At 38.3% G+C, this 27,982-nt stretch overlaps 1 protein-coding gene across 1 annotated transcript in view; it reads left to right on the top strand.

The window, feature by feature from the left end:
- grin2ca (glutamate receptor, ionotropic, N-methyl D-aspartate 2Ca) overlaps positions 1 to 27,982 on the top strand; it is a 91,675-nt gene that overhangs the window by 3,718 nt on the left and 59,975 nt on the right. Inside the window, exon 3 of the mRNA XM_077211880.1 lies at positions 19,312 to 19,756. Within this exon, the coding sequence (XP_077067995.1) occupies positions 19,328 to 19,756 (429 nt within the window). The 5' untranslated portion in view covers positions 19,312 to 19,327. The remainder of the gene's footprint in view (positions 1 to 19,311; positions 19,757 to 27,982) is intronic.

Genomic DNA, 27,982 nt, shown 5'->3' with positions numbered 1-27,982 from the left:
CTCAAATGCCCATGTGCGCTTCTATGTCAGAGAGAGTCTGTGTGTATGTCCACCCTGTTGTGTGGTGGACAAGTCAGTGCAGTGTGGAGCCAGCGAACCCTGCGATCAATGCATCTGTTCTCTGCTTACACTGAACACAAGCAGGCGTAGAGCTGCCCGTCCACTCGCCTTATCTGTCAACACTCAATACTCACAACGCAACACGTATCCCATCAGATTCTCTACATAAAAAAACTGATTTCATCTAAACATAAATTATACCATTTCTTACCAAACTGTGCACTGAAACTGATGTATGGATGTCTGAACTAATACATTGACTAATCGTTTTTGTATTCAACTTGAATTGAGGTAGCAAACAGGATGCAGAGTGCAGATGCAATTCACATTTGAATGTAAAGTCATACAATTAAAATTAAATGAAATTCAAAGAAATTCATATCGCAAATTTTTAACTAAAAGCAAGAAAAAAATTTGAAGTTTGCAGGTTGATTGACAGATAGATAGATAGATAGATAGATAGATAGATAGATAGATAGATAGATAGATAGATAGATAGATAGATAGATAGATAGATAGATAGATAGATAGATAGATAGATAGAAAAAAAGAAAGAACACTTCTTTGCCCAGAATGCACAACATGTGTAGTAAACTCCTCATCCTTTATATTATATTCAGGTTCCTATGGGATGTGGCTAATTTGATTCAAATTCAAACTAATGAATTGAAATTAAGCCAATTGTTCAGGTATGATTTTTGCATTACCCGACCCACAACAATATCCCAGTGGTGAGTTTCTTTCTTTTTTCTTTAAAATAAGTTGCATTTGCATTTAGTTCCAGACATTTACTCTCTATAAAATAGCAGAAGGTTGACAGCTTGTTTCAATTTTAATCTCAGCAACTCCATAGCAACACCCTGGCAAAGACTTACAGCACACTAGGCAAACAGGTCAAATCAGCAGTCAAACAGACATTTCTAAACAGATGTTGTCTTAATCAATGGCCCAAACATTCAACACATATCCATACCAAACACTCACAATATGTGTCACATACATTCACACCAAAATGTCTCACACACACACATCAGCGGTAATGCTACACCCCAGGTGAACAAACACACTTTAGCAGTGGGACTGAAACATTTCAGCAGTTGCATTACGTTCATTATGTTTACATTTACATTTATGCATTTGGCAGACGCTTTTATCCAAAGCGACTTACATTGCATTTCAAGGTACACATTTTACATTCTTATCAGTTCTCAGTTCCTGCTTTCCCTGGGATTATGTTGTCTGAGATCACCTAATGCCACAGAATGACATTCAATCTTTGGACAGAGACACGATCTTTGCACAGAGACAGTAAATGAATTAGACTGGGGCAGTAGTGCTGTTAGTTGCTGGCAGTCTAAAGAATTGATGTGGTTTTATGAATATGACGACACTGAAAGCCACAATGACAGTGCTGTAAATTCAATGAATGTTTGAGCTATGGCTGTTCACCCAAAAATTTAATTCTGGTATAATTTACTCACCCCTTTCTTTCTTTTGTGAACCTTAACAGATGTTTTACCGAATGTGCATGCTGCTCTTGAGTCTAGGTGGCTTGTGCACTATATTCCACATATTTGGAAGTTCATACAATAGCTTGTGTGGAACTGACCAAAACTAAAACCAGTGAGCTAATGTTTTGTTTTTTGTTTTTTGGGGGGGTGAACTGTTCCTTTAAGACTGTTGTGTTGTCCAGTATTTTAAATGAATGACTGGCTCTGCTGCTCACACCGTTTGATGAGAACATCCAGCGCTGCATCACAGTGTACAGGAAAATGCCTTGTCAGCAAGTTTTTACATTACGTGTCGCCCAGAGCGGTTCAGCTTAGAAATGCCTTTAAACTGACTGCATCGGTGAGGAGAATTTGTTAAAGTCCCCCTGTGGTCAATCATTTTTTTCCTTAAAACTCATCTTTGATCACCAAAAGGACAGGGACTTGAATGTAAAACCACACCCTTGCTTCAGTTAGTATATGCGGTTCCATGCATATGCTAATTAGCCCCGCCTCCACTCACTCAAGCTCACAGATTCACTCGGCCAACTTACTTAGGTAAACGCTGCACAATGGTATGGCTCTTTACAATGTCGGACACATAACGGTAATTATGATTAGCCTTTTGCTTGACTATGTTAAAGCAACACTATGTCGTTTTTTGCGGTTTTTGATCTCGGGGTCCCCCTACAGTTGGGAAACAGTATTGTCTTCTACTACTGTCGCAAAATCTTACATGGTTACACCAGGGTATACACATGCATTTGTTGACAAGCCGATACTGTCTTGAGTTCTCGCGGGCAGACTGACAGCGTTGCGTGTGAAATGTCTTCATCCCAGGTACATTGGCATACATTTCAGCATGTCATATGAATATAATTTCATGGATTTTTTTTTCAAACGTCAAAAGATTGCGTAGCTCACGTTTACAAGACAGCGTCATTATAGTAGCCTATTGTCTACTGTTTTACAAAACGGATATGCTAATTCAATTCAATGTTTGTGTGGTAGGTAATAGCCATATATCGTCAATATTATAATATCAAGCTACCTTAGATGAATCTTCAAATTTGAAAATCGATTTGCATTATAGCCTGAGGCAAGACACTTTCACCAGAAAAATAAATAAACAAACATAACTATCAGCCTGCAGACATTAGGAGAGTTATCCTGAAAGATTATTTATTATAACCATCTTAAACTAGCATGTTAGTGTTGCTACCAGATTGATAATTCGCTACTCTACTAGCATTACTTGATTAATGAAGATAAATGGAGGACCAGATAGATTCCGTAACATGGCCAGGCCATGTTATTCAGCCTTTTACATTTCGCGCGGTAGTCAGCTCCCTGATTTATTTATAAATGTATAAACACTTTATAGATGACTGACTGCTGCGCTTGTGACAGCGTGCATGTTACTGAAAGAACGAGGATAGAGAGAGAGAGCCGGTCGCGCGCGCGCACACTCTCACCGTCTTCAAACTGTTTTGCTCTCCCTCCAATAGTGATCCTCGTCCGGTCTTTTAATTTGTCACTCTCCCTTTTTCTTCTTTTAGTCTCCTCAGACAAAACCTTTGCCTTCTTCCTTTTAGTGGTTGCTTCGGTCATGACAACAACATACAAACGGGTATCAAACGCTAGTTGGGCTTCGAGTCAGAATTTGAGGAAGTTAAAGTGGTGGGGGAAGTGACGTAAAGCAGTCGAATTTTGTAGTTTTTTTTTGTGCTACATAGTGCCAGTAAAAGCGATACAGACACTGTCAGGCTATGGCAGACGTGTCATTCAACCTATTGTAAGTTGATGTACCATCACTAGGGTCTTGGAAATATACTGTGTAATGAAGGTTGAAAAACGACATAGTGTTGCTTTAACAACAGCTAATGATGTGTTGCTAATGTTACACAAACTATGTTCCTGTTCATCATCTCAGTCTGCCTTCTAACAATCATCAGAAACACAAAATTGGCAAATTACCATTTTACCTCCAGATAGACAAACAGACAGATGATAGGTCGACAGAGAGATAGATAGATAGACAAACAGACAGATGATAGGTCGACAGAGAGATAGATAGATAGACAGACAGACAGACAGACAGACAGATAACAGATAGATATAGACATAGATAGAGTGATATAGAGATTGATAGGTATTTAGATAGATAGATTGATTGATTGAATTGTTGATTAATTGAATGTTGATTGATTGTTGTTTGGAACAATAGAATGTTAAATGGATGATAGATAGATAGATAGATAGATAGATAGATAGATAGATAGATAGATAGATAGATAGATAGATAGATAGATAGATAGATAGATAGATAGATAGATAGATAGATAGATAGGTAGAAAAATATAATTTTAGATGGATAGACAGAACGATAGATCATAAGCAGAACGTTAGACAGACAGACAGACAGACAGACAGACAGACAGACAGGGGTGCGTTTCCCAAAGCCAACTATGGTCGCAAGTTCCGTCGTTACCAAAAGAGTTCAATGGAAATTGTGACCATATTTGGCCAACAATGCTTTTGGGAAACGCACCCCAGAACAATAGAAGATAAATAGATAGATAGATCTTTTTTACATGAACTTGATTTAAAAGGGAGAGAGGTTAGTGATGCAAATGAGTACAACCAACCTGATTATAACAAACATGACACACCCGCTGTGGGACACATGAAAAAGCAGAGTTTGCATTATTGCTCCAAGGTCATGTAAGGGAAATTGTACCTTTCTTAAGCAACAAGCTCCCATGGCCAAATAATCTGTCAATCAGTGTAATTCCTTTGAGAAACGGGCAACGAGAATTTTTTTGAACTGCAGGTGGAAACGTGATTCGCACGTGTCTCTCTAAGTCCGGAAGCGGGGAACCTCCATTGGCACGCTCAGGTGTTACTGTCAAAAAAAAAGGTGCTTGTATTTGTATTCTGAATGCAATCCAAGTGCACCCTGTCCACTATAATGTCCTCTGGCAAAGAAGAAACACAATGCTGTAGGATGCAAAGAAAACCACAGCAGAAACCAAAGCATATCCCCTTCACTGCAGTGTTGCAGTGTCAATATTACATCTGTGACATGTGATATTTACTTTTTACAAATGAATGTATTGGCAAATATATTTACAATTTGCATTTACAGAGAAGCTGTTTATTGTTCAGAGTTAGTGATTTGAACAAACTTTTAACCTTAAGTTTTAAACTCGTGCAGGTGACTCGTGACATTAATCATGTGACATGTTGGGTAGAGGAGTGCTATTACATTTCAATGTGATCAAACTTATGAAATTCACCTGACGGGCAAAAACAGGTGACATTTAGTATTCATTGTATATTCTAATGTATTTAGCTTTGTCAAAAAGTATTTTTTGACTTAAGGTCTATTAATATATTCAATATCACCACATTTTTAGGTTAACATATTTTTTTTAGTTTAAGCAACCACCTACTGTATGCAACTACCTGCATAATGTACTAAAATGACCGAACACCTCAGAAACAGCATAGCAATACCCTGGCAATCACCCACATGCATATTTTGTCTCTGATGATGATTATGTTTATAAAACTTATATAGAAGTTTTAAAGGATTAGTTGCACCAGAAGAAAATTTTGTCATCATTTACTCACCCTCGTGTTGTTCCAAACCTGTGTACATTTCATGCGGAACACAGAATAAGATATTTTTTGATAATATCTTTTTGTCTGTATAATGAAAGTCAATGACAGTGTTATTTTAATATTATTTATATACCATTGTAGTCTTTATTAATATTTAGAATTAGCTTTTATTTTTCTATTTTTATTTTTTTAATTTTAGTTTAGGTCTTAGTCATTTTATGTGCCTGCCCTTTTTTTTCTATTTAGCTTTAATTTATTTTTATTTCAGTTTTAGTTTTAGTCATTTTAGTACTTCAACATACAATTATTTGCCATGGCAACATTCCTAATTTAATTTTTTTTAAGTTCAAGTTTTTCACGTAATATTTATATTTTATTTTATTTCAGCTTTATTTTATATAATGAAAACTATATTTAATAGTTTTAGAATTAATTTTAGTTTTAGTAACAATAGCAACACTAGTCAGTGTGGTAGGTACAAAATTGGACCCCATTGATTTTCACTGTACAGTATGGACACAAAAAACACTGAGACATTTTTCAAAACATCTCCTTTTTGGTTTAACTGAAGAAAGCCATACAGGTTTGTAATGGCAGGAGTGTGAGTAACTTGGAAACAAACCCTTTATAGGGATAGTTCACCCAAAATCTGTTGTCCCAAACCCTTAAGTTAATCTTCAGAAGACAAATGAAGATCTTTTTAATGAAATCTGAGAGCTTTCTGACCCTCCAATGACAGCCTGCAACGACCACTTTGAAGCTTCAAAATGTTCATAAAGAGATCTTAAATCAAATCAATATAAATAGAGCGGTTTAGTTCAAATTTTCCTGAAGAGACTCAATCACTTTATATGATGAACAGATTGAATTTAGGCTTTTTGCAATGAGCTTCCATTTACCACAACTGATGTGTGCGTCGATCAATGTGAATAAAAGTCTAAATTAAATTTGTTCATCATATATAAATTTGGACTGAACCGCTCAATTCATATGGATAAGTTTTATGATCTCTTAATGAACTTTTTGGAGCGTCAAACTCGTAGTTGCATAGACTGTTAATGGAGGGACAGAAATTGCTCAGATTAAATTAAAATATCTCGATTTGTTTTCTGAAGATGAACGAAAGTCTTATAGGGTGAGTAAATGATGATTTTTTTTTAGTAAAATAATAATTTAAGTATAGTAGTATAGAACTATTTTTGTAAAATCAAGTAAACGTTTTACACTTCAGAGATGTATCTAACACAGCTGTGTCACTTCCCTCTACAAAAGGTCACTGAAAGTTACTACGTTTTCAACACATGGCAGACCGAGGGGCGGATGGGTGTCAATCCACAAGCCAGATTACAAAACAAAGTGGTATGTTTACACGCGGATTATTCTGTGCGAGTGGGTTTGCGGCAGTGCGAGTTGGAGAAAGCGAGTGTTGTGCGTGAGCCGAGTGAAGCAGATATGCTGCTGTTAAAGCAGTCTGATGACATCTGGATGAGGGGAGATTCTGTGGCGGATGCCACAACCTCGGCTTAAGGACGTTTTATCATGATCCCACACTCCAAACAGCCCCCCCCCCCCACACACACACACACACACATATGTATGTATCTATTTAACAAGGAAACCCAGTATGTTTTTGCTGCGCACCTTAACCCAACATGCACTAGAGTTTAGCGTTAACAGTGGTGCCATATAAGATATATGGAGTCTACGGCTACATGTGTCAAGTAAAATGGATCATTGCCCCTGCAACACATTTTCAATTCCAGCGTAATCTGCTGCCTTTCAGATGTTATTACAGTTAAACAGCCTGGGAAAAAAATCCCCACTCTCACGCAAAAACAGACCAAAAAAAAGAAAAAGAAAATCGCCTTGTTTTGCTAAGAAGGTTGACATTGAGGGAGAAATGTGTTTGGGGGAAAGGATCTTGATGGATGGACTCTTTGCATCCTTCTAGGACTCTGGGTTAATAGAGATCTTTCCAGAAAGTCCTAGGCGCTGGTCGAGGACCAGATCCGTGTCCTTTCTGATGGTCAAGATTAATGCTGGTGAGAGAGAAGCAGTGTGAAGAAGCTTGTTGTAACCTTTTTTTCCTATATTGAGATTTTAGGACAAAAGTACGTAAATGTGATAAGGGACATGTTTTTTTGATGCTGAAAACGGTTACCATGTTTTCTTATTTTCTTGGCTTCTTTGTATCACTTTTTCTAAATGTGCAGTTTAAAACAGAGCACACTGTGTGGAAATATATTCTCTGACAATGCAATGATCTTGACTGACCTTCTATTGGAATTGTGATGAAAGATTTGATGGTGATTTATTTATTTATTTATTTATTGGACTGCCCCAAAAACGTAGACATTTTAGAACTTGAAATTTTGCCGTTCACTAAATGGAGTGACAGATGAATTTGTAGAAGTAAAAATATTCCATCTGGCCTCAATGAAAATCAGGTCATAAAAAATGCATGCATAATAATTAGAAAATGTTGTTTAGGTGGAGTATAGCAGGTGCTATTACTATTACTAAGTGCTATTACTTTTCTAAGTGTCATATATATAGGGTACAACTGATGTGCCTTTAGCCCAGTTAAGAAAATTGCCTAAGAAAAATGTGTTTTTCACTACTCATATAGTGTATGATTGCAGAAAAATATATATGTTTGTATTGAGCATTGATGGAGCCACATATTACATGTGAAAATAAATCATAAAAGTGGATAGTTTGTGTAAAAATCTTATAAATGTATTAGGTGGCAAGGTGCGCCTTTTACCCCACATAACGGGTAAGAGCTGCGGCAAGTTTTTGTGCCATCTAGAGGTTTAGAATGTGTATTTTACCCCGGTGTGCCTTTAGCCCCGTTATTATTCACGCTTTGTGTACAGTAAAACACACTGAAGGAGGAACTGGAATGTCATAGAGACTTGTATGTGGACTCTTTTTGCTTGGAATATTAAATTACCAGCTAGCAACCACTTAATACTGTACACCTTAGCAACCACATAGCAACATCCTGGCAACCAGCCACAACATCTTAGCATTGTGTTGGCATGCACAGGCAAACACCACTCATATAGAGTGCCGAAGTTACGACGTCACTTTGTAGGCCAAAACGTGGAAGTGAGTTCCCTCGCCCTAAAGTCTATGGGTTTTTTGAACGGGTTTTTGCTAAATCGCCTGAAATAAGGTTAACAAAGCCTCTAAATATTTTCACGTTTTGATCTATGACATAAAAAACACCAGTTATAACCTGCTTGTGGTTTTTTAAACTTTATTGTGTCTGCTTGTGGTTTTTTAAACTTTATATAGGCTTCAAAATGTATACATTTTGGATTAACTTGTAAAGATTATCTTGATAGACAAAACGTGTAAGGGTCACAACTCTTTGTTGAATACAGATCTTATTTTTTGCAATTTTCCCAAAGTCTACGGGGAAAATGCATAGCTTTTCGATCGAGGGAACCCATGCGCCGCTAACTTCTGAGTTGTCCTACAAAGTGACGTCATAACTTCGGCACTCTATTTTGTTTAGATAATGTTAAAACCTAATTGCAATTACATCTGGTATCTGCCAAAACAGATCAAGGTCAATCCTCTATTTTAATCTGGATCTTCATGACTGCTGGTGACTAAAGATGTCATTTGATCTCTATTAAATGAGAAAGATGAAGAGACGTACATTTTTGTGCATTCAAATGCAGTAAGATATGGACGTAGAAAAGTACTTGAAGGCCGTACAATGTTGGATCAGTCACCTTGTGAGGCGTTTGATAACCTGCAGCAGCTCTCAGAATCAGTCAGTGTCATGTTAAGCCAGCACGACTGCTGCATGACTGTGCTTTAATGAGTCTTAATGGCTCTTTAATGGCTCGTTAAGTCACAGTCATGCAACAGCATTAATGAGAGCCCTGTGAGCACGTGCACATGCTAAAATACACTGTCAAACACAATACCACAAGAGAATCAGCAAAAAGTCTCTAGGCCAGTCATGTGTCATGATGCGTAATGGGCTTTTCATTGGGGTCATTTTAAACCCTGGGTTAACATAATCCTGTGTTTCTTTGTAATGTGTTTCACTGCTTGTACTTAACCCTGGGTTAGTAATTCACACTGAATATATTGGGCACTGCCATTCAGGGTTAACACCGCAAACGCTCTAGAACAGGATCTTCATATCCCAGGGAGTAATACAAGTCTACAAGTCGATGTATGAGAATGGCAATGCGTTTTATGTATCTCTCTCTACAACGTCAGACGCATAACAGTAATTGATATAATTAGCCTTTGGCTTGACTATGTTATCAAACAGCTAATAATGTGTTGCTAATGTTACAAAAACCATGTTCCCGTTCGCCATCTCAGAGCCAGACAGCTGCTTTCTAAAAATCAGCATCCTTAGAAACGCTTTGAACAACTCAGAACGTCAGTGGAGAAAGACATATAGTTCATCATAACATCGTAATATACATCATCTACATAATTCACCTGCTATATTGCTAAATTTACCCGATTTTTTTATATCAACAGAAAAATGTATATTATATTATATTATATTATATTATATTATATTATATTCAACCCATATGTGGGAAGCAAGGTCCTTCATTTCTGCTTAACATGATAGGTCATAACATATCGCATCTTTATGGTGGAAATATAATGTTTATCAAGACAAAATATGAACTTTTTACAGAATAGTATTATTATTAATATTAATTATATTACCACCAAATTTCTTGTAGGACACATTTATGCACATTGGTGTGTTTTTATGTCACATTTGAAGTTATTAGTTAATATTTATTTCATTATTTTAGTGCCATGTGTGTTGCCCTGATAATTCTGGCCATACCGTACTGTACAGTCAGCTGCCTGCAACCTGGAAGCACGAGTGGATGCGGGCGGAACAGAGAGAAAGTATATGTGCGCATTAATGTGACAGCTTGTTACTGATGTTTATCACGAGGCCATAATGACAGGCATCAATTAATCAAGACAACACAGGTAAAAATGAAGCTGGAGATCGTCATGGTCGATGACAGTCAGTCGGTTGTGGAGTTACGATAGCTAAGAGGTGAAATCTGATGGCAGGCTGAATGAATCCTGCAGTTTAAACATTTGTCAGCGCCACAGTCACGAAGATTCAGATTAAAATGGAGCGCTGACCTTGATCTGATGTGACAATAACGGCGTCTGTTTATTGACTCGGCTGTTTGGCCAAAAATGAGATCAGTGAAGGTGTGTGTAATTTGAAATTACCCTTTCAAATCACCTACAAGCCCATGAGCATTTTAAGGGGAACAGTTTGCTAAGCAAGTTGTTTAACCAGCCAAACACTTAAAACATTTTTTTATCTTATTCAAAGCATGTTTAATCAGCTTAAACATGGTAAAGTACTTTATTATTATTATCATTATTTTGGTATTATTATTATTATATGATTATTTTCTATTTATCTATTCATAAATGCTTAAAAATCTTTTTTTGCAATATAATGGCAATGAGTGTCACTACCTAATTATATTATATTATATTAAATTATAATATATTATATCTGCAATATATAGTGATTATAATATGTAAAGCTACACAGGATGTTAAAGATTTGTGCCAGAATGCTATAGTTCTTGTGCAATATTCAATTTTATTTCAACTGACAGGTCAAGCACAGGAAGAAAAGATTTTTGAGAGCTTAATGCGTTGGCCAAGTATTTCCCTTTTTTCTCTTGATATTACAGTCATCTCTGATGGATATGAACCTCGTCAAGTAGGAAGTTATGGGACGGAGTGCATCTTTAAATGTCATACCATTATGAGGAATTTGACTGAATCGGAGCGTGATGGAACTGGATTTGGAATATAATTCTCTTTGACATATCAAAGGTCCAGAATGCTGCAATTGAATGGAAAATGAGCTGGGGGAAGGATGGAAATACTTTCCTAAGAATTATACTTTTTAGAAATGCATAGTTCCTCCCAATGTGTGAGGACTTTAATGGGAATTTTGAATTGGATTGACAATGACCTTGAAGTTACCAATTTTAAAAGCCTCAGAACTAACAAAACCAGATTTCAGCTCTGAAACAGGTTGAGGTTACAAAAATATGTTGGGCTATTTTGGTGGTCTTGTTAAAATCGATGTGTGGTAGCCTATCAATAGCAATCAATAATAACTTTGTGAATGTAGCTTTTCTTCCTTCTATCATCCACTAGATGATGTTGAACACTTCTATGAGGGTTCAAGAACTGTATTAAGTTCATGCTGCAAGGGATTTGATCAGGCCTGCAGTATGCACACATCATCTCCAATTTTATTTGCCCAAGACATTGTACAAACAATATACATGTCCAAAAAAAGAGTGGCAGTGGATAAGGAACAGAAGATGGGAAGGGAGTGGAGCGTGATGGGACGCTTCATGCCAGGCTGGATCTGTGGTCGGTACTTTGATCTAATCTGGTCTATGTTCTCAGAGGCAGCCCTGACTTTCAGAGAGCCAAATCAGAGAGGTCACTAATCTGAGCAGACACACAAACTTTCTACTGATAGATGCTCGGGACAGGCAAGGACAGTGACACATATTAAACCCACAGAGGGAGGGAGAGAAATAGTGTAAGAGAGAGGAGGGGAAATGGAGTATAAATTATAGACTTGTAGATTGGTTGACTGGATTACAACTCTTAAGGTGAAGTGTTTTATCAGTGTGCCGCTAGAGTCACCAAAGGGAATTGGAAAAATAATGATTGTTGTTTCTGGATCATTTCCCCTGTGTTCCATTATTGGTTGGACAAACAGATAGTCCCGCCCACAAATGTATGTTGGTTTGAGCCTTTGCTTCTGTACAGGGCTTGTTGGGTTACTCAAACGAACAGAGCCTGTGTTTACTTTTCTCAGGGAAAACAACCTCGAAATGGCTTGTTTATAGCTGCATATTAAGGGTGCAGTAAGCAATTTCTAAACGCTGTTGATATTTGAAAATCAACCCAAACAAATTCCTTTTTTGCTCCGTCCCCAAAATGCATGAACTTGCAATGCAAGAGTGTCTCTTTTATCATATCTGAAGCGAAGCTAAATAATGCTCTATGAAAAATTAAGCTAAGATGGCGAACAAACGAAAAGGAAGAACAAAAAATGTACACACAGAACACAAGAGTAAATACAAGCAAGAGTTGTTTGTTCGTCGCCAGCAGCTCTAGGCAAACAATGACACTCAAAACTGTCCTGTTAATAACATTACAAGAGCTAACATTAAAACAACAACAACAACAGCCCTGTGAAACATTGCAAAACTCACAAATGGAACGAAAACAACTCAACCTTGGTGTCTGTTTTCAGGCCTTCCCTCTTCGGTCTCTCAAGCGCTGGAAAGCTTTTCTAATATTAACGCGTGTCCTAAAGTTCTTGTCTGATCATAACCCTTCTTTCCCACTGATATTCCTCTGAGCTTTTCTCTTTTGTAATGTCTCCCAGCCATCTCTCTTTCTACAGTCTTTCTTCAATTCTCCCACTTGCTCAGTCTCTCTCTCCTCCCCCATCATGAGTGGACACGCCTCCTACTGCTGATAGGCTACAAGAGTGTTGTGCTGCTCGGTCAGATCCACTTTCAACAGTGTTTCTCAGAAATCACTTACTGCGCCTTTAAACTTGTATAGAGAGAAAGCATTTTCATGTTGTGGCAGGCTGTGCATTTTAGGTCCATACTGCAGATTATAGGGATGCAGATTCAGTTAAAGTATAAAACACATTTGTTGTTAAAAAAATTAGTAATATTTTTTAGGACTTTAAAGATTTTGTTTTTGTTGAGTAATTGTTTTCTTGAAATTTGTTTGTTTGTTCATTCATGTATTCATTCACTCATTCACTAAATAATTAAAATATATGATTTTCGCTGTATGTATTTTCACAATTCGCTGTATGTGTGGACTTATGAATAATGCACCACACCGTCTGCATTCACATCAGTTATAGTAGCAATTTATATCAATAAATTGCTGAACATATCTCACAGCTGTTATATATAGCGAACAAGTAAATGTAATCAATCAACCGAACAGACAAGCTTGTGCATTGAAATTAGTGTGTTGCCAGTGCACTCGTATGTTAGAGCTATTGGGAAAAAATTAGATTGTGCCCGTTTACTTTTTGTTCCACTTGATGGATATTTGTGTAAGAGTAACAAGGCCATGTGGACTGTGTGTCGTGCGTCTCTTTCCTCCGAATAAGCAAGCATGTTTAATCTGCCAACTGCTGTGTTGAAATCTGTCACTGTCGCTGTATAAAACGCTCCACCGTGCTTTAGCCCGCATTTACCAATAATGTGCTTTAATCAAATTCACCACATGCTTTAATATGGTTCATTTGTCTGTTTGACATATACCTGAATTAAAAGGCCATATCGACAAAAGCAAAGTGTTTGATTAGGTCACTGAAGAGCCATTTGGCCAATCCGTTAAATGTTGTACTCCACTGTTCATCAATAATTCATTGTTTAGCAGAACTTGATTTATCTCCTTTGCATTTGGTATACACATACAAGTAGTTAACATTGAAGAGGATCAAAAAAGTTCATCAAAGTTGTCCTAAGACAAGAATGGGTATTGTTCAAAATTCATAACTTTGATGAAAGGTTTTGATCCTCTTCAAATGTTGACTACTATATGTAAGGGATAATGTAGAGCGAGGCGTTTGTTATTGCGAATACAACCCCGACAGGCGCGTCGGGGTCTTGAATCAGCCTGAAGGGGTTGTAAACGCTATAACCATAGATATCCATAATAAAGGCTAGATGTCTCGTCCGCGGTGCTGGCTAATGGAGGTCGACGTCCGCACCTGGCGGCCATCTTGTCACAGGCAGCTCGCTCACTCATAACATTGTGTTTTAATGGTGCATTCACAAACAGTTTGGTTTGTTATAAACGTCAGAGATGTAGTCACCACACTGTATACTTATGAATAATAAGTTCTACCAGAAAGACTCGGGAGAATAAATACTGTAACAATAAATACATTTATTGATAGCCCAGCAAGCAATAAAGTTCTTTGGCGTAGGCCCCGTCCATAGCTCGCAATCCGAGGGTCCGGACTCTGCATTTCCTGCCTGAAGACGAAGGCAGGGGCGCAGCCGACCCCCCGTGAGGTATAGGAAGGGGCCATCCTGGTGGTGGTGGGGAGGATGGAGGATGGAGGGGAAGGGGCCATCCTGGTGGTGGTGGGGAGGATGGAGGTGCATGAAAGCGTCAGCATCTGTGAACTCAGACATGTGTAAGTACTGGTCTTTTATACCACGAGTCTTAGACACGATTGGATAGATGAGAAGGTAATAAGTGACGTAGCAATTGAGTCTTCCTGGCAGAACTTAACGCTAGAGCTTCCATTGTATAAAATAAATAATCATCCAGAATTACAGCCACATTAATAACGTTTGTAAGAAACCAAACCGTTTGTAAATCCGTCAAGATTTCAACGAGATAAGAGTATTTGTGTTCGTGCTGATCACTCATCTTACATCAGGTACCACAGAGCCCGTCAGAAAGCCCGACGGTGATGACGATAGAGGCTCCGCCGTAAGACATCTAGCCTTTATTATGGATATCTATGGCTATATCAACCGCCTTGCTCTAAATTATCCCGCTTATTACATGGCTACCTATATACAATAATTTGACACAAAATATGGATTTAAAAAGGAGTTTATTGATTTAAAAACAATTGCATTGCTCCAGAGTGAACAGAACTGTGTCCATGACAACGCTCTGTTTTTCATGGCAACGGTTTGTTATACTTAGCAGCGGTCTGTTCTCAAGAAATTGCAGACCGCATTCTACATTAGAATTCAACCAAGCCATGTAATATATATATATATATATTAACACAGAGAGAATTTCAAGGTAATAACATCCCTGAAAGTTGATTTGTCCAGCTGTTTGATGTTAGAATATCCTCTGTTACAGTGTCTAAAGAATCATTTCTGAATATATTTATATATTGGTTAGAGAAATACACATTACTCTTCAAAAGTTTGGGGTCTGAAGTAATGATGCTGAAAATTCAGCTTTGGATCACAGTAATAAAAATATATTCAAATAGAAAACAGTTAATTTAAATTGTAATATTATTAACAATAACAATATTACTGTTTTTACTGTATTTTTTTGTCATATGAATGCAGCCTTGGTGAGCACAAAGAGACTTCCTTTAAAACCATTAAAATAAGCTTAATGACCTTAAAACTCAGTACATGTAGCAGTAGTGTACATGCGAAACATTATATGTAAACCTGCTGTACATGGTGGGTGCAGGAATAAAGGCATTAAAGCAGGCTTCTGTGCCACACGAGACCGTCAGATGAGGTGATACCATCAGGCCACAAAGCATGACATACTAGGGGGGATTACAGAGGGATTACATGGTGTCTGGCTCATGAGACACTGTAAATTTGGTCAGCATGTTAAAAGTGGCATCTCCACAGCACTGGTCTCCAGGCGGCTGGACAGCTAAAGCCATTCAAAGAACTGAATCCCTTTAAAAACAGTGCTGAGTCTGACGGATAACCCTACGCGTCAACACGGACGCTGTTCAAGGATCACTGCTGTGATATCGCAGGATCTGAGATCTGAGGAAGATTGGGGCGAGTTATAAATGGAAGATGATAAATGAAAGCTCAAATTAACCTCAATTTTACCTCTAAGGTTTTTCTATCCATATTGGCGGCTTAAACCATGCTTTAAAATCTAAACATATAACTTTAAGGCCACTGTTTCTAGCATCTATTGCCTATTGACTTTTCATTTCAGGGATTATGTTAGACGGTCTGCAAAAATTAAGGCCAAAGGCACACAGGTTAGGGCTCATAAATCCACACATTCTCCATTTGGTGAAAAAAAAAAGAAGAGGTTTTTTTTCTTTTAACAGTACCCGCCATCTGTTGGATGTGGTTTGAGAGTGGCGGCTCTTAGTACAGCAGCTGGACAACCCAGTGACTTAGCATGACTCTAAACGTGCAATACGACTCTAATGGCCTCTAACGTTTCATATAAAAATAGTTCTAAAAGCTTTGCTTGATGCGTTAATGCGGACTGACAACAGAACGACTCTGATGTCTGGATTATGAAGTATTATGGCAATGTTGTTGCATGGATGAAACTGATCCTTTAACAATACTTCACCTTTTGCTCTGTGTGTGCACAACAGTTAAATTCCATGTCTATCTTTAGTGTGCAAATTAGACACTTTAAAAATCAACCTTGAGTTCAACACTAAACTGCGTTCACAGCCCATTTGACTTCTTTTTATCTGCTTTTTGACCATTTTATCCATCAATTTTCCTGATTTTATCCATTGGAAATGTATTAGATTATGAAATGTGGGAAGGAGTTAGCCAAAAAGTAATTTCAGAGTCTGGAAAAGTTACAAAGTATTTCATTTTTCTTTGGAATAATGTGCACAATTGAATCAGGCACAATGGCCCTCATTTATCAAAAGTGCGTACACCAAATTTCCAGCGTACACCTGGCGTACACCCAAAACCACGGTGACTTTGATATTTATCAATATGGACGTTGGCGTACGGCACGCTCAAATCCTACGCCAGGTCAGGAGGAGGTGTACATGTACGCACGTTTTGAGTTAGTGCGGAAATGCGCAGAAAAACAATTCCTGACACCACAAAACGCACTGACAAACTAAAAGATATGAGGAGCTCTTTTCCAAAACGCGATAAACGCCATTTTAAAAAATAAATTTGTATTTTATTTCTATTAATAAACTAGTGTTGTGTCTGCAAAGATGAAATTGATGATCACCATCTCTGTAGTGAACGCGCCTATAGAGAGAGTAGCCTATTTCTTTTCGTTTTTGTTTCGTTTAAAGACATTTCAAGCTTTCTTTATAGATATATTTCTCATGTCTGTGAGGCATATACTGAGTTTCGGTTAATTTGTGATGAGATGCGCTCCAGTTCACGTGCAATGCAAGGGACCGCGTCCGCGCCTCCATGTCATGACTCATGATTATATTGTCTGCTATTTGCTTCTTATTTATTAAATCCAGGCAATTGGTTGATGAAAAAAATATTAAAATTAAGATACAATTTATACAAAACGAAATTCACTTTAAAGAAAGGCTTTCTACAAAACAAAACTTAATTAAGTGGCCAAAATCATGTCTGAGCATGTCTCCCGATATATTGCGCATCCTATCTTAGCCTATGTTCACTTTTCATAATCAACATAGATGGGGAAAAAATAACATTATTATTTTTCAACAAATATGAAACTAAATGCACTTAGTTAATGGCTACAACACGTAGCCTAATAGTGGGCCTGAATATTGTTATTACTTTTTCAAGTTCGGCACGAATTTCTATTAGCCTAAATGTGTTACTAAATGATTTGAATGTATTTTTAACATTGTTGTATTTAAGGACTGTATTTGTGTGTTATTTTTAAATTATTTGTTTTATGTGGTGGACAATATTGGAACGTGACATTTGGAAATATTTATTTTATTTTTACTATTTAATTTATTTTACTATTTATTTTGTTTGGCTTTTATTTATTTCATGCAGTTGCACTTATTTAATTTATATTAATTTATAGTATGAGTCCCTGATTATATGTTGCATGTTCTCTTGTTGTTGTTTTTGTTGTTGTTTTTTTAGACAAAAAATTGATGGATTTATAGCGTTTTGAAATAAAATACAATTAACTTTGAATTTATCATCAACAATATTGTTGTTTGATTTAATAATAATTTTTCATGATGGTGATGGTCTCGATCTCCAGAGAAGTGTCTCCTCTTTGCCGTCTTCCGTGTGTCCATGGCGTAAAATGAGGGCGTGGGGGAAGCGGATACTTGAATATATAGGGGCGTGTTATTCTAATGACGATCTTTTTCAGCCGCGGCATTTATCAAGGGCAGGTATTGCGTATACCTGGATTACAAAGGTACGCACAGCTTCATAAATCAGGCGGTGAGAGGAGTGTAAGCATAATCTTACGCCAACATATACGCCCGTTTCTACGCAAGAATGATAAATGAGGGCCAATATGACCATGAAAATGTAATTTTGACTTTCATTTTGACTTAAGGAAGATATTTTTTTACCTGATCTGGCTTTTTTTGTAGGAGTAACCTAATGTAATAATTTAAAAAATAATGGATAATATTTTTGAATTAAAACTTCTCATTTAGACTTTTTATTTAGTTTTTTTGGACATTAAGGTAAAGATGCAACAGTGTTTGCTGCACATTTTACATTTGTAATTTGTGTATTTTCTGATTGAGAATATTTATGCAGAAAAATGAGAGGAGGACTTTTATTTTATCCATTTGGAATTAATTGGATGGTGAAATGTTGTCATAACAAGCAAGAATGAAGATTGTTGGAGGTAATGGTTTGAGAAAGTAGATGTTAGGCCTAAGAAAAGTCGCTTCAGAATTTCTTTGGGAAAACATGCTGACTACTGCCTCTTTTTACACTTACTTTTTTGTGTAACCTAGTTATATGGTTAGACTGATTTAGTCATAGTGAATAATATTTTTTGTGTATTGAGTAAAATCAGTTTATTTAGGAAGTGCAATCTGCTGTTTCATCACATGCAATCCAAATTCTCTTTTTTTTTACCTGTAAATCTACGATTAACAAACAATAAAAAATCAAAAAAATCAGTATTGTCTTCCATTGGCAACTAACATAACTGATTTTTAGTTCCTTCATGTTTTATTACACTTTATAGAGATTCTTTTCTGCCAAAACAACAAAACCAGTGCACATAGATCAATTTTAGTTTTATGAACGTTGCCAAAAAAATAATTTTGGTTGTAATTTGACTGAGACATAAATGCTGCACAACATTTATGATTACTAAAACATTAGTCTCATATTAGCAATGTTTACATGCATACATTTTCACCAATCCGAATGAATCCAATCATTTTCATTTACATGTGAGGTGTTTACATGAAGGCTTTTCAACCCGAGCCATCAATCCGTTTACTAACGGATTATTTAGGCTCACATAACTGCAGTAAATATTTACTGCATTAACGCATTCACAAACGTTTTGTTTTTACTTCTTTCTGTAGTGCTTCAAACCTTAATTTGTTTAAAATTAAAGCCTGTTTGTGTTTTCTTCCATCTAGCCAGTAGGCGACTGAGATGGGCGTTCATCTAGGCTGTCTCAGCGACACACTGTGGCTGCCGTTGCTGCTGCTGCTGCTGTCTGTCTTCTCCGCCCCCCGCTGCCAGTGCCGACCGTTCGGGATGGTTGAGCCCACCGTGAACGTGGCGGTGGTGTTCAGCGGCTCCGCCTACCAGTTGGAGATCAAGGGGCGCCTGAGCCGGGAGAACTTCCTGGACCTGCCGCTGGAGGTGAACCCCATCACTGTGCTGGTGAACAACACCAACCCGCGCACTCTACTGACGCGCATCTGCGACACGCTGGCTGCTAACAGGGTGCACGGGGTGGTCTTTGAAGATAACATTGGGTCCGAGGCTGTGGCGCAGATCCTGGACTTCATCTCCACCCAGACGGCCGTGCCCATAGTGGGCATCAGTGGGGGATCCGCCGTCGTCCTTCCTCACAAGGTCAGAGTCGAGCACCGTGCCAGTCTCTAAAGTCGCTTGATCTGGATGGGTAAAGTTTGATTTTTGAGTGTTCATGCTGCGATTAGATTCCCTCAGAGTTCTTTCACAGTCTGCATCAAAGATTCGTTAGGGAAAATGTACATTCAGCGTGCAAAGAAAACCTGACTGGGTCATCGAGGCCCCGATGTGCAGTGGAGAGGTCCTGAATCGCCCAGAAGGGGTTTATTTTTGGCTGACTGTACATTTAAGGCTGCTTAGCAAATGCATAAATGGACATGAAATATTGATTTGAGATGAAAATGATTTGAGATGAAATAATGTTATTCTTTTAGAAGAAAGAGAGCGCCATGAGAAGCACAGCTATGGAGGAAACTTGGGACAATGATCCGATATACTCAGTTTAACGGTTTAATGGTAAATAACTATACAAAAATGTTTGACCATAGAATCAAGTATTCATAATAGCATTCACTGCATCATAAATAAAAGTCCCTGTGAAAGGACTTTTGAGCTGTTTTCACATTTTACTACTTGAATTCCTATAGCTCAAAACAGTAGAGCATGGCGCTAGCAAAGGCAATGTCATGTGTTCGATTCCCAGGGAGAGCGTACCCTTATAAAAACATCTGTAAAATCCATAAATGTACTTTTTGTTCTAAAACTGTGGTATGTTTGCATCATCAACATGAGTAGCTTTCCTGTAGTTTAAACAGAAGAGCATAGCATTAACAATGCCAAGGCCATGGGTTCAAATCCCATGGAATGCATGAACCTATAAAATGAATACCTTGAATTCAGTGCAAGTTGCTAAAAAATGTACTTATGGGTCGAAACTGCGGTATGTTTGCATCATAAACACGAGTAGCATTGCTGTAGCTCAAACAGATGAGCATAATGGTGCTAACATGGGTTCGATTCCCAGAGAATGCATGAATTGAAAAATAAATATAGAACTTGAATACAATGTAAGTCGTTTAGGAAAAAGCGTCTTCTAAATGCATAAATGTTAATGTTATGAAATAAGTACCTCCATGAACGTACTGGCAGTTGTTTACAACTGTTGCTAGGTAATGGCTTACTGTGTTATTAAAATATTAGCTGCACACCCATTAAAACAACAATTTCACGCCAACTAAACAAACCAATCTCTGGCATCAAACAAATTTGGTCTGCACCAAAAGCTCTAGTGTAAAAGCAGAATTAATTGGAGAAGCTGGTTGATTTAATTGGCGATTATAAAATTTGTTAATACAATACTTGTGCGACTGACGTAAAGTAATGAAAAAGTCAAATTACGCACAAGCAGAAGTCTCTGAATGCTAAAATGTCTTGGGACGCAGCATTGAGTCCAGTGTTAATTTCCAGAAACCCTTGTTTTTCAGCACAGAGCTGGGAAAATAGTTGCTAATTAGAGAATCATCATTCATCATGTTTTCATTATTTAAAGCTCAATCGGTTTCCCCTGCTTGAATATAGTTTGCAGGGGTTAGTTTTCCAAAGTTTTGTAGTGCCGTCAACATCATTAAGCTTTACTAATTTAGTAATTTGCTTTACTTTATCTTTTCGTAGATGATGTTTAGGAGCGGATAAATATTAAATTGATAATACCACAACGAGAGGCTGGAAACATAGTGCATTTAAATAATGAGGCAGCAATTTGAATAAGTGTACAGACTTTGAAATGCGTGTTTCAGTTATTTCGATTACACACATAATGCTGCAGAATTTGTCATATTTTATTACATATTTTTTAGAATAACTTCCTCAAAAAACAAAATTTCTTTAGAATTTTTCTTTTGCAACTTCTTCTGGCAAAGACCCTGAAATTTTAGACCAATCAGATTGGAAATGTCTATATTTTCTCATTACTTTTTGTGTGTTTGATGATAAGTGTCACAGTTTGTATGCAGTCCATCATAGAAAATTACTGCGCGCATATAAGTAAGATCCTTCTACACACCACTTTTTCTTGCAGTTTGTCTGGAGTCTGTGGTTATTTGTGAAAGAGCCTTGATATGGATGACTCATTAGAGATCTATAATACATCAGGAGTTTTAACTCCTAGCAGCTCCATCCTCTTTCTACACGCGTCACTATGTTGTTCAGACCACTGCAGTGAAACAAAGATCAGCTGACCTTTGCGTCAGTTCAAAATGGAGCTGAGAGGGACAATAGATTATCTCTGCTTGTTTTATTGCTTCTGTGCAAATGGCTATGAACAATGACATAGAGCAGCTCCAGGAATAAATATAGAAATATGTTTATTTAGGGCACCATATGAAGCTATAAAATGGACTGCTGACGTCAAGCTTATGGCATCTATTTGTTGCTTTGTGATTCGGTAGCAGTCTTTTGTCATCTGACTGTATTTATATTCAAAAACAGTCAGTACACAAGAAAAGAATATTCCTTGTTTTTAATGCTAAATCCATAAATCTTTATATGAAAATCTTTATTACTAATGGATTGCAGTGCATAACGGCTAGCTGGAAAATATTGCAGATCCAACTTTTAATATATGTAATTGCATTTTCGACCAGACTGAATTTTTTTTTTTTTACATTCTTTACGTATGTTTTGAATGATCAATAGATTAGTGTTTACTGTATTGAAGTAATCAATCCTGTCAAACTGAAGCTGCAAATTGAACATATTTTAAAGAGTCTTTTATTGTCTTTGAGGTGGTATTTTTATGCATAATCATCCCAAACTATTTACGGTTGTTATGATGATCTGTGTTTGTTTGAAACCAAGTAATGTTGTGTTTAAAGAGCTTATTGAGATGAAAATGTAGGATTTCTTAGTGGGAGAATCAAAAGCAAATTTCTCTCAATGGCTTTCCTTTTTATCTAACGTTGTTTTATAAGAGATTATTCTACAATCCCAGATGTTTTGTCTGTGATGTGTTTATTAACTTTAGTCTGGTACACTGTCATAATCATGAGAAAATTAGTTTGTCATATTTTTACCATGCATTTTCAAACATGCACTTACAAAAACACGAGTTTGCACAACAGATTAGGATATACTAAGCCTATGCAAAATGTACTCATATACTTGTAAAGGCATATTGCCGTAGTATGTGTGATTTGGATCCTAGGATGGGAGTTTAAAGGATTGAAGTATTATTTCCTAGCTCTAAGTTTAAAGCTTTCATTGGCAGGCTGGCACTGCTGCACCCAGTGGACTGTTGACAGGCATCTCAGGTTCTGACTGATGAATGCCACCGTCACACCAGATGGCCTCCCTGCTGCACACCTTTCCTGAATATAGTAAGAGAGAAATTCCATCAGTCTCCCTCGCTGCAGATCTGGTGGCCTAAATTGTCTCAATCTGAGAACTATATGATGGCATTTTAGTGCCACGTTAAAAGGAAAAAAACTATAATTCAGAACAAAACAATATGTTTTGAGAATAATCTCATAATAGGCCTTTTACCAGAATAAAGTGTAACATTTTAAAATTAAAGCAGTAATATGTTTAAACCATAACAAATTTTGTTTATATTCTAGGGTCGTCAGTTTCTGTAGTCAGTGGTAAAAAGTGAGTTTTTTCTTCCACTGTCTTAGTGTAATGACTGGTCCACTGAAGGCAAGCTGAGGTTAGAACCCAAATGCAATTTACAAACAAAAATAACACAATAAAACATCAAACAAAAACATAGAAAGGCAAGGCATGAAAACTCTGACCAAAAACAGGAACATGAACATAGCCTTAGGAAACTATGGAACAAACAATACTCGATAAGGACAAAGGGCAAACATGCGGGCTAACGGGAAATACATACATACAGGACTAACTACGAGACAAGGGACACCTCTAAACATTAAAACAATCAACCAATGACAACATGACACAGACAAGGGAACTCAAGGCTGGATGACATGACTAAATGGGGGATCACATGACAGACCAGAACCCAGGAACAACCAAACACCCAAAATGTGACATGACGACCAGGGCGGAGCAGGATGTGCAGGGGGCCAGGGTGAACCTGACAGTTCAGGGGTAGATGCGGCCATCTTGCCCAGAGATGGCCGGAGATGAACTCTCAGGCGTGGCAGCCAACTTGAGAGCTCGCGGCCTAGAGCGGATGTTTGTGCTGCCCATGAGCGCAGTATCTTCCGGAACTGTCTCAGGTGTAGCGACCATCTTGTCAGAAGACACAGGCATGACGTGAATAGTCTCTGGCTCGGCAGGACTGACGTGATGAGACTCAGGCTCGGCAGGACTGACGTGAAAAGGCTCAGGCTTGGCAGGACTGACGTGAAGAAAATCAGGCTTGGCAGGACTGACGTGAAGAAAATCAGGCTCGGCAGGACTGACGTGAAAAGACTCCGGCTCGCCAGGACTGACGTGAAGAGACTCCGGCTCGGCAGGACTGACGTAAAGGAAATCAGGCTCGGCAGGACTTACTTGAAGAGACTCAGGCTTGGCAGGACTGGCGTGAGGAGACTCAGTCTTGGCAGGACTGACGTGAAGAGACTCAGTCTTGGCAGGACTGACGTGAAGAAAATCAGGCTCGGCAGAACTGACGTGAAGAGACTCTGGCTCGGCAGGACTGATGTGGAGAGACTCAGGCTTGGCAGAACTGACGTGAAGAGACTCCGGCTCGGCAGGACTGACGTGAAAACCTCAGGCTCGGCAGGACTGACGTGAAGAGACTCTGGCTCGGCAGGACTGACGTGAAGAGACTCAGGTTTGGAGGAACTGATGTGAAGAGACTCCGGCTTGGCAGGACTGACGTGAAGAAAATCAGGCTTGGCAGGACTGATGTAAAGAGACTCCGGCTCGGCAGGACTGACGTGAAGCTCAGGCTGAGGGGATACTGTGGGTTTGTGGGGCTCCTTATCTGCAAAGCCCACAGTAAAGGACGACCCGTTCAATAAAAGGGCAAAGTCCATATACTGCACCAGAGTGCAGTGAGGGGTATTGGCAGGCATGAGATAATAAATATATTCATCAAGTCCATGGCGAAACATGTCTTTCAATACCTCATCATTGAAATCAATCTCATGGCAAAGTCCACAAAACAAAAAGACGGTCACCTTGGCTGAGGGGGAAAAGACGAATTGCTGGGTCCATGTTTGGTTGAGTATTCTGTAATGACTGGTCCAATTAAGGCAAGCTGAGGTGAGAACCCAAACACAATTTATTTACAAACAAAAAGAACACAATAAAACATCAAACAAAACATGGCAAGGCATGAAAACTCTGACCAAAAACAGGAACACGAACATAGACTTAAGAAACAAGACTACTGGACACTGCGCATGGAACAAACAATACTCGATAAAGACATAGGGCAAACATGAGGGCTTAAATACATACAGGACTAACGACGAGACAAAGGACACCTGTGAACATTTAAACAATCAACCACAGACAATTTTATTTTTCTTTGGGGAGGGATTGCTTTAGCCTGACTACGTCAGACTTCCTACTTCCGCTAATTTCATTTCGCTCCTGTAGTCAGTCTGAGATAGCAGCCTATCTTTCTGTTTTCCACCGGCCTGAAAACAGCCTGGCCAATCAACGAACAGAGGGCGGGCTGAAAGCCGTGACGTAGTCGGTAAGCGCCGTGTTTAAGATTAGGTCAGGGAAATCGAAAACGACCGCTGATATGGAGATGGGGATGCAATTCGCTCTGTTGTGGAGAATAATCCCGGCATTAGCAAACTGAAGCCCGAACACGAAGAGTGTGTATTAAACATTTTGAATGGAGGTGATGTTGTGGCCCTACTCCCTTTGGGAAAAGTTTAATTTATCAACTATTACCGATCGTCAGCGAGAAACTGGGGAGCCTTTTGACAGGTCAGTGTCTCTTTTCTTTTCCAGGTCTTAAATACCGTAAAACTTCAAATAATAGCCCGGGCTTTTATTTGCCCAAATCGTCGAACTGCACCGGCTTGTACTTGAGATAGGCGTCTAACTTATATGAGACAGGCCTTTATAGTTGAGATGTTGTTCATTGAGATGTTGTTCCTAGAGTCTATAATCTCTAAAAATCTCCAAATGCTCCACGTGAAACCGCGGTCTTCCGACCTCTTACTATCTTGTCGATTGATTTTTATGAATATGCGCGAGGGAGAGAGAGCAAGACAGCGCTCGTGTTGTTTGTAGACTTGGGAGTGCGCGCGCGCGACCGGGGCTCTCTCTCTCTCTCTCTCTCTCTCTCTGCTCGTTTGTGCCCTGTCAAGCGCAGCAGTCATTCTATTACATCACTCACAGATCAAAAAAGTCGTTTACAGCCATGTTCACTCGGGTATTTCGCTCGCATCATCAAGTGTTTACAGTGGAAGTTCGATCATAGATTTGAGTTCGATGCATGATGTCTGTGGTTCGATGCGGCTGTGTCGGCGCATAACATACGTCATAAACAAACTTATCTGATTGGCTTACGGGTAACCAATGATTTTAAACTTCATTACGCGCCCCCTAGCGAGAGAGAAAACACTTCTCTATTATGCTATCCCAGACTCTGTGTACGAAGCAAAGTGAAGTAGCAGAGTCTGGTATTACCAGGCTAGGATTGCTTAGTGTAAAAAAAAAAAAGTAGTTCCTCTTGAATTTCATTGTTTTGGCAGTAGATAAAGTTTCTGACAAGGTAAATGTGAGATTGGTTCTCCTTGGTCAATGTTTTTATACTGTAAATTGTGTTCAGAGTTTTATAATATCCCATTTGACGTTATTTTCCTTGCAACATTATTGTCAAATTATTAAAAATTCTGATGTCTCAGCCAGAAGGTACATTGGTCAGGAGTTTACCTTGAGTTCATTTGTGAACAAGTTTGGGTCATATTTTTAAAGTCTGTAATGAATAAGTGGCAGGCATGCAGGATGTCCAATAAAACAAAATTCCAAAACAAAAAAAATCTGTAACACTTTATTTTAGGGTTCAATTCTCACTATAAACCAGTTGCTTATTAGCATGCTTATAACTAGGAGAGTGACTGTTTATAAAGCACATATTAATGCCTTATTTTGCATGAGCATATTCCACATCCCTTAATCCTACCTTACCTAAACTTAAACGCTACAAAAACTACCTTACTAACTATTAATAAGCAGTAAATTAGGAGTTTATTGAGGCAAAAGTCATAGTTAATACTAATAGTGAATATGTGTTCTCCATACTAAAGTGTTACCAAATAATCACAGTTAAAACCTTAAAATCCAGAATCCAATAAAACAGAACCATTGGCTGGACTGAAAGCACTCAAAACTGCAGGACAAGGTCACTATGACTTTAAGACACATTTCCTAGTACTTACAATCAGTGGCTGATTAACAGAAATTACCTGGTGTGTGTAACCACAGTAACCTAAAATACTACTGTGATAGTGTGCTGAGACATGAACAAATACAAATGTACCACTCTGGGTATTTTTTATTACTCTGATTGATTAACTGAGATTTACAGATTATGAACCTATTTACAGTGTTTTGAATATTATAAATAAATAAATCTACATATAAGTATCACCTGAGTTGTAGGATATTGCACTAAACAGTGGGAGTATTGCACTTACAGGCATATGCCTTGGGAGGAGTGTTAACTGTTCAGGAGGGAAATGGCCTGTGGGAAGAAACTGTTCCTGTGCCGAGATGTTCTTGTGGCCAGTGATCTGAGTCGCCTTCTTGACGGTAACAGTTCAAACAGGTGGTGTCCAGGGTGAGTGGAGTCTGTGATGATTTTACCTGCTCTCTTCCTCACTCTGGAAGAGTACATGATCATGCCTGTGATCCTGCGCTACTACCTGAATCCAATTTAGTCAACAAAAATGCATTTATTTTGACTGTGTTGTTCTTGCAGGCCGTGCACAGAATCTAATCTCGTAGCGAAGCGAGCATTCAAACGTCAACCATACGACGAGAATGAAATCATTGTGTGTTTCCTCTCAGCAGTCAATCTTGGATCAATGCACGCTCATGCTGCTTTTGGCTGCACAAGTGACATAGACTCAGAGAGATCTGGCAGACGACGTTAACTGGTTTCAGGCCAGAGGAAATGGAATAGTAAATAAACTTAATTTTTTTTTTTTGCCAATATACCTTTATGATTTCTTCATAAGTTGTTTTGGTTAACTGTGTTTGTCTTGATATTTGCTTTGCCTAGATGCTCCTCCGAGACACAGAGGAGAGATTTGCTTTATCTTGCCGTGCACAGAGTCACAGGTCTGTGTGAGTTCAACGGAGTGGACTCTCTATCTCTCTCACACATGG

This window comes from Siphateles boraxobius, unplaced genomic scaffold (genome assembly GCF_051911475.1).
Source record: "Siphateles boraxobius isolate OS27281-9 unplaced genomic scaffold, OSU_SipBor_1 66, whole genome shotgun sequence".
Lineage (NCBI taxonomy): Eukaryota > Metazoa > Chordata > Actinopteri > Cypriniformes > Leuciscidae > Siphateles > Siphateles boraxobius.
This window is presented reverse-complemented; position numbering and strand designations above follow the sequence as displayed.